Below are 22,109 nucleotides of genomic sequence, written 5' to 3'. Positions count from 1 at the left end.
ATGTCGCATTTTGAGTTGAGCAAATGTGTGGTTGGGCTGTTTGCATAGGTAATACTTCAAACGCCATTTTTATTGAATAAAAGACCTAAAAATACCAATACATGTAATAAAAACAAATAATGTAGTTTACTAAAAATATTAATATAATCATTTCATAATTTTCCGTAAGAATCAGGTTTGAATAGGACCTGGTTCACTCACGGTTGTCATACACTTTGAACGGTAATAATGGCCGTTACTACCTTTGACATCGTGCACCAAATTTCAAAATAAGAACATCTCGCCAACCAATAACTCGGCGTCATATTGCTCCGCTGCAGTCCTCGGGAGCGCGAGACGGTACAAATATTGTCTCACAAAAGAGGCCACAATGGCTGCAATGACGACGTCTAGCCTCCTTCCATTTCTCCCGACGACCACGTAATGACAATATGGCCGCTGAATGCCGCCGTGCCGTGTAATGTCAACGACAGTTTTCTTTGTAATCTTTGGAGATTTTTAAAGCTTTTTCTTTGGGTGACTGAGTTGTTTTTTTTAGTTTTCATTAACTTCATTTACTTATGTACCTAATTATAGCTTAGCAAGTCAAACGTAGTGTAGGACGCCCCCGGCTAGTTGAGATGACGACTTGCGAAAGGTGGCTGGTAATGATGGGATGCGGATAGCTCTATACTGCATCCAGTGGCGTGCTTTGGGAGAGGCCTACACCAACAAACTTTATACATTACGTAACCTTCCCAAACCTACCCTAAGAAATGGAAGTAGGTGGCTACGTTCATGTAGGTCATAACTAGCGATGTTCGCGGAAGATCTCCGAAGAATGACTCGTTTCGGCCAAATCGAGTGAACGCGCGCAATCGACCGAAATGCCATTCGAACTTCTGGACTTTTCTTTCCGATTTAGGGATCCGTAATAATAATGCTATTGCGTGTTTTATTGCAGGGACATGGGTGTCAGGCTATCGGGGTTGGATAGAGGTTTAGTGTGATTTGATGTTTCTATGGGTTTCTTTTTTTCTAAACACTAAGTTCATTCTGTATGTCTAGTAAGCCGGTAATACCGGCCCGGTATGCATAGTAATAAATCTGAAATAGTTTCGAACTGTTCAACTGATTTTTAATGATTTTCAACTGTCACAGTTTAATCAAGCCGCAGCCGGATTGAAGGCACATAAATATTTATACAGCGTAATAAAGTGAGGCACTTTCCATTTATAGTTTTCTAGCAATATCTTCGCTGAAGTGGTTAATAATGTAAATTATCATTAAATGTACGAAGAGGAAACCGTATACGATAGCATGAACTTACGGAACCCACTTGCGAGTACCTGTGATATACTTATGTACGTAGTAGGTATTGGGTTGGCTGGATAAATCACGTTACATCCCTTTTTTACCGATTGTGTCTGATCAAAATACTAGGCCGCATTTTATCAGTGATCTAGCCGACAAACACCTTTTAAATTAAGTTTGATTTCTTTTATTGTTTAAGTTTTTATCTAGAAGAACAACTTAAAAAAAAAAACTTAAATTTGGTATTTATTATACAGGGGTAATCAATATCATTCTCAGCAACTATACGACTTTTAAAACATCGCAAATATAATTTTGCATCTCCGTAGAAACTGTGTTGGTCACGTGCTTTTTTACTATGGGATTTTGAAATCCTAACTAATATTATAAATGCGAAAGTAACTGTGTCTGTCTGTCTGTCTGTCTGTCTGTTACTCTTTCACGCCAAAACTACTGAACGGATTTGAATGAAATTTGGTATACGGTCTACGTCATACGGTCTAGACCATGGGAAAGAACATAGGCTACTTTTTATCCCGGAATTCCCACGGGAAAACTTTTTAAGGCGAAGCGAAGCGCGCGGGAACAGCTAGTATAGAATAAAAGTACGAATAATCATAATGACCCCCTGATAGTCATCCTCTATCGGCTTAGTATACCTCTTTTGCGACACTCTGTATTATGTAATGTTCCTATATTAATTCAGACTTCAGCTTTCATGATTATTATAATAATTGATGTCTAGTTTTACCAGCTGTTTGGTCGAGTAATTAATCATTCAGGAACCTAATACATAAATCCCTTTGAAATGTTAAATACTAAATAGCTGGCTACCCTCGTTTTAATTCCGTCAACATGAACGCGATCCCAAAATGTACATTTTCATAAAATACTGAATATCCGTCGAAAGAGGCCTATTAAAATTCTAATTACAGTTTAAATCGACTTCCAAAACATCAGCCTAATTTTAACATTGAATTGTATTCCTAAAATTATAGGGTACAGGACAATGTGCTGGAGCTGATCGAGCTGCAGGTGAGCAGGTGTTCACCCATCCAAAGGGTGGCTGCGGGGATGGCTGCTTAACTTTTTTGTAGTTAGACTGTTTTGTTTAATACACGAGATAAGAATAAATAAAAGTTAAAAGTCAAACGTGAACCGTCAAAAACATCCGCCGATGCATTTTCAGATTTGGTACATTATATATACATAATTAAACTACTTAAGTACTATACTTTATATAAATTACCGCACTCATATTTATGTGAGTAATTTTTTTTATTAAAATTTACACACAAAACGCATAAAACTCCAAAACCCCACACGTACAAGGATTAATATTTTATAGTTCTCACCAAGTTATATGGCCGCCAGTTTACGAGTGCAAACAGATTTAACCCGACAGCACAAGAGCAAGCCCACTATCCTTGGACTATATTTATTTAAGCACTATTCCACGCCACCCGCTTTCATTTGTCCAATATACATATTTAAACAAGGCCAAAATACGAGAAATGAAGATTTAAAGACGGAGGAGTATGAAATTCAATGGATAACTTCGGGATACAAGTTTGCTCGCAAACTCCACCGTTGTTTCTAAAAAGTACAAGAATACAAACAACATAATACACTGCTGCAGGCAATCAAGTCAATCAAGTCAAGGCAGTAACCTAGGGCCTTTAGAATTTATCATTATGATAAATGATCTGCCGCAAGAAGTAGCTAACTCGATCTGCCTACTTTTCGCTGATGACCTTAAACTTGTAAAAGAAATTAGGGAAGAGTCAGACTGTCTCGAACTGCAGGCTGACATTGATAGGGTAGTGGCCTGGAGTAACGCAAACCAGCTCTTTTTTAATGTAACCAAGTGTCAGGTCATCTCTTTTAGCCGTAGGCAATCGCCGCATCACTATGATTACCGTGTGGATGGAGTCACTATGCAGCGCGTTACGGAGGTGCGTGACCTCGGCATTCGATTCTCCGCCGACTTATCATTTCGCGATCACATTAGAAGCGTGTGTAAAAAAGCTTTTAGACACCTTGGCTTTATAATGCGTCAATCGTATAATTTTACTAACATCACAGCCATTCGGGCTCTGTACGAGGCAATTGTTAAAAGTCATCTTGAATGTAACTCAGTCATCTGGAGCCCACATGAGGAAAAATATAGACTTATGTTGGAGCGTATACAAAATAAATTTGTTAGAGCCATCTATTTAAAAATGTACGGGGTATATCCATTTTATCCCCTCATGTACCCTACCTTGTTCGTCTTGGGCATGGTCGGGTACACCCAACTGGAGGTTAGAAGGGAGCTTGCACTAGCCACGTACGTTATGCAGTTGTTGCGAGGTACGCAGTGCAACCCAGGGGTGCTCCGCATGGTGAGTCTGAACGTGCCGGACCGCATGGTGGGGCGGCGGCGGCGCGCGGGGCTGCTGGCCGTGCCGCGCGCGCGCACCAACCTGCTGCGGGACGCCCCTTTCACCCGCGCCCTCCGCGTTCTCAACTGTATCTCAGAGACAGTTGACATATTTTGTTGTTCTCTGAACGAATTTACTAAAACTGCACAGTCGGCTTTATGCTACAATGATAAATTAAGGAAAAATAATTTTTATAATATGTAATGAAATGTTTGTGTGAAAATTGCTTTTATGTTGATTTTAGATTTATTTTATTGATTACATGTAATTTTTATTGTATTATTGTGTATGTGATTTGCCATTGTTAAAATTAATTATAATTATAATAAATTGAGCTTGCTATCGAATTAGGTTACTCTGTAATGATAGTAAAGTTTTATAAAATAAATAAATAAATAAAATAAATAAATAAATCTTGACTGTAAGTAAGTGTGATATTATAAACGACGACGTAAATATATTACCAACTTCAGGCAAACCTAATATTAAATTTTGTTTTGAAGAGCACAGATCCCACAAGGATAGAAGATGAGAATATAGAGTTCAAACATAATCATATTTTATGACATTAATAGATTTAGAGCCTTTGTATTAAATAAATAATAATTGAATCCAACAGTCTTACCTGGAAGCACTTAACATGAAACCAAACATCGGTAATAAGCATTGGTAAGCCTGTTCTGATCTGATTTCACTTGGTAACCGATACCGCTTTGTAATTCCATTTCGCTCGTTTGCCGTCGAATGGTCTGCAAACTGACGTGAGAGATTCAGTGGGGAATTCTGATGTGACGATTTGAAACCTCGACCAAAAAGGGGTGTTATACGATTTTTGTGTGATTATATATATGTCTATCTAGCAATCCATTTTTAGTAAGTCGCAATAGCATCAGAAGATGCACTTGTTGAAGTCTTGAGGTAGAGCCAAGCAGAATATGTGACAGTCCCTAAAACTCGATTGGCATCAACATAAAATATAACTTATTCGGTAGAATATTATTAATAATTTAATGTGCCATGTTGTTTATTAGTTGGAAAAGTTGTATCCGTAGTTATTGTTTCAGAAAGAACATCGAAACACACTTGAGTGCAATGTTATAGCAGCATAAATTTAACGTAAATTTGCAGTGGAATGGCCCATAAAACGCTGTGTAGTATATTGCGCCATGCAGGTAGCATACGTGTCATGATCTACGTATACATTTGCTGGTGCTTCAACTGAAATTCATGTCCGAATTTTGCTTTCATCAAATATATTAAACCATTTGGTTAAACCAATCAAAATAATCATTACTTACACTACAAGCATGTTTAAACTTAGGTATAGTGTTACTTTCAGTTACCGTTTCCTTTCTGAATTTTTAAACTCTGTTAATTTGTGATTGTTTTTATGTTTTCTTATGTGCCTTATAAGTGCTGAGCATATCTGTAATTGGTACATGTTACAGAAAAGTACCCATCTAACCTATTTTGTAAGTGTATTATAACATGTACTGTTGATGTGCCATATTAAATAAATAAAATAAAAAATAAATAAAAAATTACTTCTCCATTCGTGTAAATTGTGTTAACTTGCAATATCTATCCATAAACTGTGAAAAAAAATATCATTTTCCATAGAAACTTAGTTGGTCACGTGATTTTTTACTATGGAGAATGTTTTTTGTTCGCGAATTTCGAAATTCTGATTTCAGTTTCGGGCTTAGATATATCATGCTGCACATGCTGGTTTCGGCTTAGTATACCCTTTTTGCAACACCCTGTATGTAGTTTCGAAATACCTCTAGGTTATTAGCTTCGTTCCTACATTGTACCCAACATTTATATTGTAGTGCAGTAAGTAGTTAAATTGCAAAGCTACATTAACCCGCGCAGTGACAGTTAGATGCAGTATTCCGGGCTCTTAGCAGAATTGCGTCTCCCAAATGTACCGTTTTATCACAAGATGCATCCCAACTTGTCTAAGATACGAACTATTAACAAGTTGTAAAAGAAAATTATGAAAACTTTAATAAAGTCGAGTTTTAGTGTGCGATGTGAGTCAATAGTGGCTTATGCTGATGGTGTGTATTACGTTTTTGATATTGATAGTAGAATTTAATTTTGTTTGATGATATGAAATAAAGAAAAAAGATAAAGAAAGAAAGATATATTATTTTTTAATTACCTACTTTGAAGAAATTGCGCTAGTCATAACATACGAACAACCACAGTACTAATACTAGACTGGTGCTAGGTCATAACAACTAATGAGTTCTTGACGATCTCATAAATCCACTGAACACTAAACAATAAGAAACTTTTATAGTCGACATTTTTACGCCATAAATATTATAAAGACAAAAGAGCATTCTTCTTTCATAATGAATTCCTTTGTTTCAGTCTCTTCAAGAAATTAAGTATTTCAATTTTGTTAATAGCGTTTAAATAGCATATTAATAAGACCGTTACTACGTTGTAGTAAGGCTTTTATTAATATTTATATTTCTGGGTGTATTTTAGGGATAGTCAGTTACTTTTCGTGTCGTCATGTTGAAAAAATTATAAATGTAGGTACTTATAAATGTTTTGCAATAAAATGTAACTCTGCCGTACACTCTTTTGGTGTGAAGAACTTATAGCAATACAGTAAATATACATTATTTCAAAAGTGGATCAGTATTAACATTGAACGTGTAAAAAAAAACTCAGCTATGCCGTCTCGTAGCATCGATGCACTACGCCGTAGCGCCGTAGCACCCGCTACGACGTTGCTACGCCAATCTGCTACGAGTAAAATGTACGGTCAGCTGCATAAGTAGCTATACACTTCTGTACCATGTCAATCTAACATACCGTTTATCCATTCATTGAAACATTGGCGGTCCGTCATCGTCAGTTTGACAAGGTACAGTAGTGTTAACTTATGAAGCTGACCGTACATCAGTATTTTTTTCTGGTAAATCTCCGTTCAGTTTAGTAGACCAAAGTTAACCGTATGCTATGACAATATTGAAGCGTTCGCCGGCTGCACTAACGGGCGTAGCCTTGGGAGACTCAACATCTTTTATTGTAAGTAGGACTTACTGACCTCATGCCAGGAGATCTCCAGTAACTTTTAAATCTTTTTTGGGAATCGTTAGGTTTAATAAAATACTTATCTCGCAATAGAATTTCACAAATACAATGTCATTTCTTTTATCATTAGAGAAAATATGATTCTGTATGAATCTAGCAGATCTTATTGAAATAATTTGTGTTTGTACTAAAGTGAATAATGCTCCAAGACTAATTTAAATATGAATACAATTTGACGTCTCAAACAAAGGTAATAAGTAAAGATTTTAGGATAAAAACAAGACAATAACAAATAGCTTTTCAGAAAACATAAATGAAAAGTTTAAATTTAAAATATTTATTCCAATCTGTATCGACAAAAGAAAGTCTCTGAAAATACGAAAGCTTTACGCTGAACTTTTTCGCCCTCTCAGTTCAAAAACCCCTGACCTGCCGCTATAAGTACTTTCACCGAAATATTACCAAACAGTACTGAGATCAGGGACCTCGGAACAGGTTATTATGTGAAACATTCTTGCCATGAAGGGTTAGATAAAAAATATGGATGAGAGAAGAAATTTTAGGCTCCACACATTTTTGATCTGATTATGAAAAAAAAAACTATCTTTGAAAATAAGTATTTTGACTGGTGTTGTTGTCTTTTAGGCGTTGCGCAGAAATCTGCAGAGGAATAGCGCGATTTAAAATCGTTTATAACAGTAGACACACTATCAAACATCGCAGGGCGCGCAGGCTGTAATCCGGATTAAAATAACCTATTAGAATGTTTATTTTGACCAAAAAAAACACACAAAAAGTAACTTAATATTAATATGGCCTAAAATTAACTTAACTTTAGACTTATACAAAAAAAAATATCTGTTTTGAGTTTTTGGTGGTAACAAATAATGCAGTAGTTTATTATGTATTTTTATAACTTCTAAACTAGGTAAAAACCTGTATTTTAGAAGTTAAATATATACTTAAATTAGGCATTATTTGTGGCCAGTTGCTTTATACATTAAAACGTTGATTTTAAATTGTTAAGTACATGATAATTAAGAAAGTATTTTAGATTATATTTATGAAATAAATTTAAAGTTTAACAAATTATGCCATGGGAAAGTGATTTAGAAAGAAAAAAAGTTGCTATTATGTTGTATACAGTCTAAAAATTTACATAAACACTGTGAAAGGGAACACTACTGTGCGTTTACAATAGGGTTTCGAGCAAGCATTCTGTGTCACTGTAATTAAGCTTAAGCAGAAAGGCTGTAACGGCAGTTTTGCACTCATTCCTATTTAGGCAGTAGATGGATAGTTTCCTATTTATTTTATTGTAGAGGCGCGTGCTTAAGGCTACATAGTTTTGACCAGCGAATCGGGTTCTAAGTTTTACTGTTGGAAGCACATTTTTATTTGGCCTGGATTTAGAGTATTTGGCTATTTGTTCTGCAGAAAGGGAACGGTGAATTCTTAAAATAGCTTTCAATATGTACAGCTGCCTGACTGTCAACATTTTGCACTCTGAGTAAAGTTGTGTGGTTGGATGCCGGAAAGGCTTCGAGAGCATCACCTTGAGCACAGCTCGCTGGGCCCTTTCCAATTTTAGGAAGATGGTTTTACCGGCACCCCCCCAAACGTTAATACAATACGTGAGTATAGATTCGACCATCGCCTTGTACACCATTATCAAGGTAGTCACATCGGCCGACCGACGAAGGTTCATAAAAACCGCCATTAATTTTCTCACCCTGACAGTTAACGCTTCAATGTGTGTGTGCCAGTCGAGCCTTTCATCGATATGTACACCTAGGTATTTAGCGGAGGTCACCCTCGTCAGCTGATTGCAAGAGCAGCTTAGCTCTTCCTCCGTACATTGATGTGCAAATATTTTGAACTCTGGTGGTGGTTGATATAGTCTGTTCAGGCTGAAGGAAACGTATTGGGTTTTTGCTATATTTAGGGTTAAGAGGTTGGATGACAGCCATGTCATGACGTGTCTCAAACTGTTTTCGGCATGTGACTTTACTTTAGACCAGTCAGATCCATGAATGAGTAGAGCGGTATCATCTGCATATGCAAATATTTCGCAGTTGGGCATACTCATTTGGCAAAGTTCGTTGACATAAATCTGGAACAGTGTAGGCCCCAGAATACTACCTTGCGGAATGCCATATTTAATGAATTCCTCATCACTTATAAAGTTACTTATTTTAATAGATTGTCTTCTTTGGTGTAGATAATCGTTATAAATGTGAAGTCCTCTTATACCGATCTGTTCAAGCTTTTTTTCCAGGCGAGGGACAGAGACAGTGTCGAATGCCTTAGAGAGATCTAAAAATATAGCCAAACATTTGTGTTTTTTCTCTATATGATCAACAATAGAGGTCGTGAGCGCGGTAACAGCATCTTCAGCTGAGATATTTGACCTAAATCCGAACTGTTTGTCTGAAATAATTTTATTGCGGTCCATAAAAAAGACGAGAGAGCTATTAAGGATTCTTTCTAGTACTTTTGAAAGGGCAGTCAGTACGGAAATAGGCCTATAGTTATTAACACTGTCTCTGTCCCCTGCTTTATAGATTGGATGAACCACCGCCTTTTTGAATGCCCGAGGGAAAACTCCAGTAGCAATTGCTAGATTGCAGATGTGTGTGATGGGTGGAACAATGACTTCTAGAGCGGCCTTTAGAATTTTAGAGGAAATGCCATCCCACCCCACTGCACAATCATCTCGCAAGCCACGAATAAGCATAGCTATGTCATTATAATCAAGCTCAAGGATAGCCAGAGAATCTTTAGGAGATGAGTGGGGGTGAGTATATACCATTGTGCGAGGTGGAACAATTTTGGCTGCTAGGTTTTCCCCAACGTTTGCAAAGTGTTTATTTACCGTATTTACTGAAATAGTCGGATCATGATTGAGTTTAAGCAATACATTTGACGGTGATAGTGTTTTTTTGGTGTTTGATATTGATCGAATGGTCTTCCAGAGTGCTTTAGAGTTATTTTTGCATTTATATAGCTCGTTTTTCTCATAATTCGTTTTCAGCCTGCTTAGAAGTTCATTGCAAAAATTGCGGTACCTTTTATACGTAATTTTTAAAATAATATTATCCGGATCCTTTTTTTGGTTTTTATGCATTTTATCCCTATTGCGTATACAGCGTAATAAGCCTAAACTCATCCACGGTTTTAAGAGTCGCTGTTTCTTTGGAGGAGATGAGATATATGTGTTATTTTGTATTATTGATGATACTTTATTTATAAATAGATCAGTAGCCTCATTAGCATCAGAGGAATTACAAACATCTGAGAAATCACATAACAGGAGCTCTTTTTGTATCAGCTCGTATTTAATATGTTTTCTGCTACAATCATTTCTCGCATTTAGATTTGCATTATCTATGCTAAGTATAACCGGTGCGTGGTCAGTTATGTTTGTCTCAATGACAAGTGTAAGGGAGGATTTTGTTGTCCTCAGCATAACATGATCTAGGCAGTTATTATCTCTTGTAGGGTATGTGTGGGCAGGAAGAAGACCATGTGATGCGGTTAGATTGAGATAGGATACGGAAAGTGGATCGAAACTATTACTTCCAATATTGATATTGATGTCTCCCATTAAAACGAGGTTTTTATATGATTTTTATTTATTTTTATTTATTTTTTATTTTATTTTAAAGCATCATAAAACAGGTCAGACACAATACATTTCTAAGTAAATATGTTATTTAACAAACAATCTAGTGACTAACCCTTAAGGATATGATGACAGCATGCTATACGTTATTTATATTAAAGTCTTAGTTCTAGCTAATATGTTAATATGTTTTTTCTAAATACCTATATATTTATTGGAAGGAGATTTAAAGCTATCTTATAAAATATATTAATATATATATTATAAACAGTCTATACTTTAAGTTGTAAAGAAAACAATTATAAATAAATACGTTACTTACTTATCTTTTAAATTTAATGTAAATAGTTGTTTTTTAAAGGTGTGGAGGTTTGCAAATATATCTAGTGGCCCATGATTTATTTTCTCATTATATAGACGACACATATTAAGGAAAGGTTCATGAAATGCCCTCTGAGTTCGACAAACCGGTAATTCGAAGGTTTTGAGTTTTTTTACTTGTCTGCGTTGTGTACTGCGAGGAATACTGATTTTTATTTGTTCTAAAAGAGTCGTGTTTATTTGTCCATGTAATATCTTATGTAGAGTAAATAGGCAAGTTGAGATTCGGCGATATTCGAGGGAGGTTAATTTAAAGTGTTGAAGTCTTGATTGGTATGAGTTACAAATGTACTTTAGTTTAAATCGGTAAGATATAATTCTTAAAAATCTAGCCTGAATATTTTCTAATGATTTAGTGTGGATACTATAATACGGATTCCAAACTACAGAGCAATATTCTAACTTACTGCGAATAAAACTATTAAATAGAGTGATCAAGGACCGGGGATCTCTGAAATCAGTACTGAAACGAGATAAAAAACCAAGAAGCTTGTTGCATGACGAGATAAGGTACTCGTAATGCTTTCTGAAATTTAATTCGTTATCAAGAATGACTCCTAAGTCTCGTATAGAGTTTACATCTTCAAGCTCTTGACCGCCTATATTAAATACATAATCTTTTAGGTCATCTCGTCTCGTTGAAAATCTCATAACAAAGCATTTTGCAACATTTAACTGCATTTTGTTAACTGAACACCAATTAGACAGTGAATTCAAGTCAGTTTGAATGTTTTGGCAGTCGGTTATGGTAACAATTCTATTAAAAATTTTGAGATCGTCAGCATATAGTATGCATTGGGATTTAAATTTCTGTGTTAGGTCATTAATAAACAAAACAAAAAATAGAGGGCCGAGATGACTGCCCTGCGGTACGCCTGATGTTATGTTTAATGGAGCAGAATGGTGTCCTTTAATCGCTACGAGTTGAGATCTATTAGAGAGATAAGATGAGATCCATCTAAGAAGGCTTCCATGAATCCCAAATTGTGATTTTAGCTTAAAGATTAAAATAGTGTGATCCACTTTATCGAACGCCTTCTTGAAATCAGTATATACACTGTGAACTGACTGTTTATTATTAAAAGACTCGTGTATATAAGTGACGTATTCTAGTAGGTTAGTCACAGTTGATTTATTCCTTACGAAGCCGTGTTGTTTGTCCGATAACAGTGGTTTCACATGCGCGTAAATATAGTCAAATATGAGGCACTCGAATAACTTTGCCAAGCATGACAAAATACTAATGGGCCTATAATTACTGCAAATACTGGCGTCACCACTTTTCAATATTGGTATAATGTATGCACGTTTCCAGAAATCTGGAAAAATACCAGAGTGAAGTGATTTATTGTAAATAATATGCAAAGGAATCGAGAGTTCCTCTGCACAGTCACGTATAAAATGTGATGGTAATAAATCGGGCCCAGCACCCTTATTGGGATCTAGATGTTTTAGTTTATTATGAATCTGACTAAGTGACAATTCTATTTTGTGAAGTGCGTAATTGGAACCAGGACTGTCCGCATGAAGGTGTTCTGGATTTACTTTATTGTTTTCAAAGACAGAGCCAAAAAACATTGAAAAATGTTCACATATCTCCTTTGTATCCGAGGAAGAAATATTGTTATGAGTCATTGTTTGCGGTATAGAGCTATGTGATTTTTTACTTTTAATAAATGTCCAAAACAGCTTACTGCTGCCTGAGCGTAGTGAGTCCTCAACATTATTCACAAATTTTTTATAACAATCGTCAATCATATTTTTGACTCTTGTTCGAAGCATGGCATATGTGTCGTAATCACGAGGATTTTTAAATTTTTTATATTTGCGATGGTATTTATTTTTTTCTAATAGCGTTTTTTTTAGGCTTTCTGAAAACCAAATTGGATATTTGTGGGAATCATTTTTCTTGTAAGGTGTTGAGTCTTGTATGATAGTATTTAAAATTTCGTAAAATACGGAAATACAAATGTTGATGTCTGAATCAGATAACTCATTTTCCCAGTCCACGAATGCTAGAGCTTTTTTACATTTTGCTAAGTTGCATTTTTTGAAGTTAAATATTTTATTATTTATATTAGGCCGAATGGTATAGGCCATGTGATCCTCAATTATTACTGAAAATGGCGGATGATGTCTGTCTTGTTTACTGATCGGGTCACATGGTGAAATTTTGCAATCAAGTAGATTGGTTAAAAATAAGTCTAAGATTGTTCCATTTGGTTTTGCAATGTTGTTTAACTGTTGTAGAGCTCCGAGTGCCAGAAGGTCTATTAATAAAGGATGTTTTTTATCTTTATGAATCTCAGATACAGAAAGAGTGTTATGGTTTGTTACAGGAACCCAAGATAAATAGGGCATATTAAAATCACCCAAAATAATAAATTGATCATTTTTATTTGTAACTATGTCATAGCACTTGTTAAAAAAAGATTCCAATGTACTCATGTTTATGTCGGGGGGGAGATAAACAAGACAGATATGTATTTTAGAGTGGCCAAGGGTAACTGTCAGCCAAATATCTTCAGCCTCGGTTTCCCAAGAGCAATTTTAGACTGTTAAGAATATTGTCTAGACATAATATGAAACCATCTGTGCTCTTGAAAGATGGTGATCTAGATATAAATATCATTGCCAGGGTTGAGCCTATTTTTAAAACAACTCCACTACCCTCCACGAAAGAAGGTTCTGTAAAGGAACATTCCAAATTCTCTTTTATATAAATTACAATACCATCATTTTGGTTAAGCAGATTTTTTGATGCATGTGTTTTTTAGCCGTCTAATTGAGGAATTATTGAGTTAGTTTCCGCTAGGAGCCAACATTCGGTTAGAGCTATGACATCACAATCCAGTTTATAAAGAGATAATATAGTGTTTAATTCATTTATATTTTTACTAATACTACGGATATTTAGATGAATAATATTAAACGGATTAATGTTTTGTTTCATGACTTTAGTGCACTCTTCTAATGGACATAGAATTGCGGACGAAACTTCAAAGCTATACAGCTGAGTGATAAGATCTAAACTATTACAAGCCTATATTGGAATCTCTTTACGTGGGTTACTCTTATATTGCCGACTGTGCTGTACATTAGTCTTTTTACTAGTGAACTGAAATTTCACATGATGGACTCGAACTGAAGAGTATTCGAGTCTTTTTAAAGACATGTTTTTAACCTCACCGGATTTTGTTACGTATGATCAATTACAAAATCTAAGCCAGCGTAATTTATAAATATTGAAACGATTCGGTGATAACCATAACTACATTATGCAATTATGATAATAATTATAATTAAGTATTGCTTCATGCCTTCTCCCTACTGTGTGTTCGGTGCGAAGCCTGGCGTCGTTGTAACGGTTCTCCGGCGGTTGCGTCGTCGCTCGTAAAAGTACATTTTTCCCTTTTATTCGACGTTTACATGAGGAAATGGACAAATAAAACAAGCGAATAAAACCTTCCGAGCTCTTGGTTTAAGGGAATTAAACGAAAGTGGCTTTTTATAACGGTTTTGTTTTGTTTGTATTAGGTAAACTATAAAAGTAAATGTATTGCGTGTCGTACGTGATTGTTGGCAAAGTGAGGCAGGTGGTACACAGTGGCTGGATGAGGAAAGCCGATGGTGAGTGTCGCTTTGGGAAACCCCCTAAGCTGTTCAATTATTTGTCAAGGTTAGGTGCAAACTTCGATAGTTTATTCTGTAACTTAATTTTTTATTTTATCATAACACTAAACAGAATTATTAAGTAACTAGTCAGGGTGCTTTTCCACCAGAGATGTGCTATGCAGCTATGCTGCGAAGATGTGATATCTACGCTACGAAAATATGTGACCGTTTCCACCAATACTACGCTAGGTAGCTGTGCGAGGAAGATGCACTACGAAGATGCGCCGGCGCATCTTGAGCTATGCTATGTATCGATTGTTTGCTTCCACGATGGCATGTCTACTTTCAGTGAAAAACGCGGGCATACTGTAGGTCTGCTCTGCACATACATAGCTACACCACTCGCGATGGTCCATAGCACATATCCATAGCACGCATCCATAGCACACATCCATAGCATGCATAATTCCATACAAAAAACATATCTTAGTTGAATCCGTTTCCACCAGTGCTAAGCTATGTGCACCAATAATTATGATTGGTGGATATCAAACGCATCCACAGCATCGTAGCATAGCACATCTCTGGTGGAAAAGCACCCTAAGTATTATGAAAACCTAATGCAAAAATATCTTAAAATCCGCCGAAGTACTTATTAAAAAATATGAAAATTAAATTAATTGAACGGCTATGGCACCACTGGAAAATATTCCCGCTGCGCCGCGACACAAAACAAAAAGAATTTAATTAAACAAGACAATAGAGTCAACTTTTCAATGACAACTCCACTACGTTCCGTTAAAAGAAAAAACTCGCGAACGGATGCTTACATCCGAGTAGCCAGTTCCAAACAAAGTTGGCGTATTGTATTTGAGACTGTATGACAAAGGTACAAAGTTTGTGTTCGTTTGAGCACGTTGTTTCAAAGTCAAGTGAGCTGGAATCAGGGCTGCCACAATACGTTCATAGACTGAAGAAGAGTTTAAACTATTGAGGATGGTATTTTACTTTGTTATCGCAATCATTTTTTATTTCTACTTGAACGTTTTTCATTTGCAAATAATAGTTTAATTTCTTATTGCAATGACAAATGGCAAGTTTAGGTACAAGATAGGTATAACTATATTAATACATCAGCATCAACCCATAATCGTCCACTGCTGGGCACTGGTTCTCAAGTTACAGTACAGTTCATATAATACGTACATTTCCAAAAAGATTCTCACTAACTTATCCGTGTATTTTTTTTTTGTTAAATTCAGCACTTTTGAACCATTACTTCATTAGAAAATAAAAAAGTTTAGGTTATTTTCCAATAACGCTGCAAACTAGGCAGCTTTAGTGCCAATTTCTCCATAGTCGGTTAGAGCATAACCATAGGGAGTAGTGGTTGATTTTTGACACATCTGTTATGAATTTTATATGGAGATGACTTAACATTTATAAATCAATCGCTGTCGGTTAGATAACCGACTATGGAGAAATTGGCACTAAGTTGTTTGTCTATTTCTTTTCGCAGTCAGTAACCCTATAAAAAATAATGGTTTATTTCCTTCAGATAACTCTTAAAGTTGAGCGTGCAAACAAGATTTTCCATTGACCGCAACGCATAGAAAAGTTTGTCATCAGTTCTGTTAGTCTTCGAGTCGTGTCCGAGTCCAAGTTTTTGTCTTAGCTTTTATGAAGTTTACGGAAGTTCTTGCAGTATTCTGACGTCTTTGTAAATCAAATTCGTAGCGGGAGGTTTACGATACTTCTCATATAATTCATGTAGGTGCATACTAAGAAATGTTGTGATACTATACGTATTTAACAAAAAATATAATTACTTACAGAATATTATCATTCCAATTTTTCTTAATAAGTATTAATAACTGACCAAAATATTAAGATACAGCCTGGCGCAGACTTTAAAAGCTTATCCACTGTATTAATGCCGAAGGTACAAATATTTAATTCCTTATTTTGATCCGCCGTGGCTCAAAGGACCTCATTATGCTTACAACATGGCGCCACTGAATAGCGACTCAAATACTGCGATGTACAGACGAGCCATACCCGCTCTTTGACCAAAGGAACAAGCTACGAGCAAGGCCTTTGATGGAAGGAACATGAAATAAACAATTGCTGACTGTAAAATCATTTTCTGATTCAACTCATATCCTAATTACCTTCAGTTGAATACATGTTTTTCAAAGATTTTTTTTAAAGTTGGTTTTCGTTTTTATTTTTGAAATTAAATATGTAGATATTGGATTTATTCATAATAATTAAAAGACATAGAAAAACATAATTAGATATTATACAAATAGCCCGCCCCAGGACGCACCCGACCCAAAGGTTATCGGTTCTGTATATATTACAAATTTACAACGGTGCTAGCCCAATTTTACTGTTTTCATGGGCCCAACACAATATAAGTATAGTGTATTTGCTTTTTTAAGATGACATATAAACACAAATACTAAAGACAAGACGCTAAATGCTAAACGCTATCATCTTAAGCCTGTAACCCAAGTTCCAATATTCAATCTAAAGCTGCGCCTTAACGGCCTTAACAGTTGTATTACAAAGACAGGATCGTCTTAACATATCACCCCAAGGGACCAATCCATATCTAATTGCCCGTAAATGAAACCTATAATGCTTAGCCAAAGTGACGAATCGAAGTAAGATGATTATGTCTGACCCCTGGGGAGACCTAATGAATACCCCCAGATCCCAGGGTTAGGGTCATCGTAATACCTTCTTTCTTTCCCAAATTCCTTGATTGGACAGATTGTAATCGTTTTGGGCTTAGTTAGAATTCCTTTATAAATGTTTCTGAGTATCTACGACGACCGAATGGCGTAGTGGTTAGTGACCTGACTACTGAGCCGATGGTCCCGGGTTCGATTCCCGGCTGGGGCAGATATTTGTTTAAAGACAGATATTTGTACTCGGGTCTTGGGTGTTGATATTTATATTTAGTATCTATCTATCTATGTATTTGTGTAGATATATCAGCTGTCCGACACCCATAACACAGGTTCTGCCTAGCTTGGGGTCGGATGGCCGTGTGTGAGATGTCCCCACATATTTATTATTATTTATCTTTTTTCTTTTCAGCCGAATTAGGCGGTTATTGTGATTTCATTAGCTAGAGATGATAATCAGCTTTGCCCAACTTTTACGTACAACAACATCAGAAGAAAATGAATAGCTGATTCTAGATTGAGTATTTGTTTTCATGTCAAAATAATTATGGTAAGGAAAGTATATAATATGTTAAGTCCGTAGTGTGAATTTTTATAAAAGAACAAAGCCGTATAATATCTATAAATATAAGAAATAGCCACTTACCGTGCGGCATAGTGACGCGCGCGCGGTACCCGGCGAAGTGCCGTGAGTGGTCGGCCCGGAAGCGCAGTCGCACGCCATTGGTCGTCGACTGGTACCGCAGCAGCTTGAGCTTGCCGCTCCAATCGCCGCAGAGGCGCCGTGACGGGAGGTCGGTTATGTTGCGCGCCCATCCGGCACTGATGGAGTCCGACTCCGGAAGAAGGTATTCTGGGTCTTCCCACACCTGCAGAGAGGATAAATGGGGTTAATATTTGCTGCCAGTGTACAATTTACATGCTGTCGTATTAAACTATGAAATAAATAAAGTGTAAGGATTTTTCAAAATACTCATATCTAGAAATTTGGTTTAAAATCATGAGGACACACACCTAGATTTTTCGATTGAAATTTGAAAAAAGTACCTACAGTTAATTTTATCGTCAACTTAAAAACTCTATTTGGGTTGGGAGGGTTATTGAAAAAATATAAACCAGATGGTATCAATTCAGGTGCTGCTATAGACCCTATATTCGTATTATTTATGTATCAAACCGTCAGTAATTAGGCCACAGTTACAACAGCGTTACAATTAACTTGAGTTGAACAAACGCGGTGTAATGAACGTCTGAAAAACTTTAATATCACGTCTATGCTGGTCTCGAGCTAAGAGCTCTTAATGAACTGTTTGTTATCGACCTACTTTCGACTAAGTTCCTCAACAGAGCCATTAATTGACGCAGTCTGGAGGATACAAGTTGAAGTCAAACATCGTCCTTTTTTTATTCCGCCAGCTCTGTAACTAATTTTTTTCAACTAACGCATTGTTTGATTAAACTTTTCTTCACAAAAAAACTTGGAGAGATACGTACGGGAAAGTTGTATTTGCTTAATAAAGGACAGAAGCATAGCATAATATGTAGCTTTCTCATTTATATTACTAACCCATATTATCTTTTATTGATCTTACATCCCTTAACTCAGCAACTTCCTTATCTGAATCATTTGGGTTCTTTCAAAACTCAATTTAGTGAGATATTTACTTTGATAAGCTGAAGTTTGGTGAAACCTTCACCATCCTTTCATTAGGTAAAGCTATCTTTCAGTGATTGAAATATGAAAGTGGTCGGTACATCCTAACTATAATATTATAAATGCGAAATTTAATGTGTCTGTCTGTTACGCTTTCACGCCAATAGTACTGAACGGATTTGAATGAAATTTGGTATACAGATGGTCTAGACCCTGGGAAAGCATAGACTATTTTTTTATCCCGGAATTCCCACGGGAAAACTTTTTAAGGCGAAGCAAAGCTCGCGGGAACAACTAGTTAATTATAAGTAAAGATACATGATTTATTTTAGAAATATGTTACCCATATCCTATATATCTTACTAATATTGTAAGTGTACATAAGCATGTAGAATGATTGATAAATCTTTCAGTGAAAAATGGCCGAATTAATTTCAATTAAATTTTATATGTAGAAAGCTGAAATTTTACAAGCTTGCGGGAAAAGCTAGTCATTTAATTATACAAGTACAGTATGACCATAACATATGCGAACACTACTGGTAATAATTCAATATTACTACAGTGGAAGAGACTATAAATTTCGTCTTCCAGCAGGGAAAAGCTGATACTGTCCGGTGAGGCCGAGCTAATAGCTGTCCCCGCCAACTGCCAACGCGTCCCAATTCAACTGACACTATGAAAGTTTGGAAAAAAGTAATGAACATTTAAAAAAAGTACCATAAAAAACCACGTTCTTCGTTAAACGGAATTTATTTATATATTTACCTATAAGGTTTACAAAGTCTGATATCCTCTTGTCTAACATGTGTAAGTTTACGTTTTAATGGTAAGGCCCAAATTGTCGAAAAAAATAACATCACGACCCATCACGTCCCCACTGCTGGGGCACGGGTCTCCTTCCAATGAAAGAAAGGTTTTTTTTTAAAAATAAGTATGTAAATTATTTAAAATATCTCATCCGTATTACGTGTGTACTATATACGTTCAGGATGAATTTCCAGAACCTTTGAAGGTCAAAGTTCATACGTAGGAGGACAAAGAATAATGTATCCTTCAGGGATGAGGATAATGTCTCAGTGACAGATCACCGCAAATGTATTTAGCGCATAAAATAACGACGTACACAAACAAAGTCATATGTTTTTTGACGCAGTTTTTTTTTCTTTATTAAATCAATCAAAATCTGACAAAAGGGACGCGCTCCGGTACGCTGGACTGGTGGATTTAGACATGAAGTCGGCAGCAGTTGGATGAGGAAGGCCGAGCATTCTTTGGGAGAGAATGGCATCGAGAGTTGGACGAGTACTGGCTGAATATGAAATTAAAAGTATAGATTCCCTGTTGTTCCGACATGGAAAGGTAAGAGACAAAAATAATACAAACACACATATCCTTGACTTTTTAAGTCTAATCCTTCCCATCTGACCCTAAAATCTTTGTCTTAACCTTAACTAACATCTAAACACTGATTGTGGGTAATCCTTAGACTCACAGTAGATGCACCACGAGCCATTTCTGGCATCTTTAACGACCTTAATGAAGCCAGTTTTGGCTCCTCGCCGTGCCAGTAATAGGATTATTACTTCGCTGTCTGAGACCTGAGTCACACTAACATCTAGGTCAAGTGGGTAAATAGTCTAGACTCATTAGTCGGTTAAACGATAAATGGTGTTTCTATCTATAATTCATTTGTTGCATCTTCTGTTTCGTAAAACCTTCTTATTATTATTGAAATAATAGTTTTTTAAAGAAAAATTCATGTAATAATCGTTAATTTTTCATCTGTGCGATTTATGGGTGAAATAAAGTGTTAAATAATAATGCTACTTATGTAATTACGTTACGTTAAATTATATTTTAGAGCTGTTTTATGGGATGAGTAGTTATATGGCCAGTCTAGCACATAAAGCTTACGAATTTTTGAGAATCCCAAAAGCTGTACAACGAATTTCGAATGTGTGATATAAGTTTATTTTTAAATTACTCTCATTATTACTTAATTATCGACTTTTCTCATTACAACACCGTGGTTCTCACCTCATTCTCGACACTGTAGTGGTCTCGATGCCGCAGCTCCGCGGGCCAGCCCTCGTCCGTCGCGTTAACCGCCCCGATCTCCTCGATCTCCAGGTAGTCGTAACTGCAGCTGTGGACAAAGAATGTTGGGGTTAATGGCTGAGTTATAGGTGTGGTTTGATATCGATTGATGGTGAGGTTTGTTGTTGTTGAGTGATTATAATTATGTGTTGTAAGGGCGTATGCATAAGTAGAGGCAGACTACATTTTAGACAAGTTGCGGGTAGAGGCTGGATTAGAAAGGCCAAGAATAATTATAGGGGTGTGGCGTTTCTTGGGAGAAGCCTATGTCTAGCAGTGGGCCATAAAAGGCACCACATATCTTTGTGCACCCCTATACGTCCTTACCCATTTCACCTTAGGACCAAAGAAAGTTATGTAGCTTTTTCTTACGGAGATGACTACGACCTACAATTTCACTATTTGTACCCTCCATTTTTAGACAAGAATACCAGTACATAATTGTCAATTTACTGTTACATAATGAGTTAATGACAATGGCGACCGGTAGTCCGATGTAGGGATAACACTGGTAAGCCTGAACACACTCATTAGATAATTTGATCGACGGATAGCTCGGTCATTAGTCGAGCTCAATTAGTTAATAGGTGGACACTGGATCGGATCGGATTATACCAGTGAGTGCGATTAGTGTACACTTTCAAATAATATGATATTATAGTTATGAAATTTAAGACCCAATTCCGGTGTTGGATAATTCAGCCCCCCGTGTGTACACAATTAAACATAACTTGGGTCTGGGGTTCGTGTTTACACATATAATAGGTTATTGGGTAGGGTTCAGGGAAAAGCACCAGCCTCCAGTTCAATAAATTATTCTGTACAACCGAAATAATTCTCCGATTACATAACAATAGTTGGCTAGTATTTTAGATTTATGTGGCAAAAGAAACGGGGCATTAATAATCTGCGACAGGGCAGCAAATGTCTGCAATAAATTCGTAGTAGCTGGCAAGCGGCGGGACGTGTGGTTTCAACTCCATATTTATGGTTCCACGGATCTTTACGTGAGACAGTGATTAGATGTTTTGTTACGTAAGCGCTGTGCTGAAGCAACAACAGAAACAATACATACGTCATAATAATATTATCTATTTGCTTTCGGGGCAAGCACTTTCGACAGTTCGTGTGTATACATAATTTCGTGGTACCTTGAACATAAAATCGTGTCATTCCTATCAAGTCAATCTATGTATAGCCAAGTTTTCAGCAGAGACGCCCAGGTAAATGGCCAGTGGGCGAGGCTATAAATCAGCAGTTACTTG

At 36.4% G+C, this 22,109-nt stretch overlaps 1 protein-coding gene across 1 annotated transcript in view; it reads right to left on the bottom strand.

The window, feature by feature from the left end:
* Nucleotides 1-22,109, bottom strand: part of LOC105385314 — a 206,477-nt gene that overhangs the window by 20,549 nt on the left and 163,819 nt on the right. Inside the window, exons 9-10 of the mRNA XM_048631541.1 lie at nt 20,785-20,893; nt 17,737-17,959 (exon numbers count right to left, since the gene is read on the bottom strand). Coding sequence (XP_048487498.1) covers nt 17,737-17,959; nt 20,785-20,893 — 332 coding nt within the window. The remainder of the gene's footprint in view (nt 1-17,736; nt 17,960-20,784; nt 20,894-22,109) is intronic.

This window comes from Plutella xylostella, chromosome 29 (assembly GCF_932276165.1).
Source record: "Plutella xylostella chromosome 29, ilPluXylo3.1, whole genome shotgun sequence".
Taxonomy (NCBI): domain Eukaryota; kingdom Metazoa; phylum Arthropoda; class Insecta; order Lepidoptera; family Plutellidae; genus Plutella; species Plutella xylostella.
This window is presented reverse-complemented; position numbering and strand designations above follow the sequence as displayed.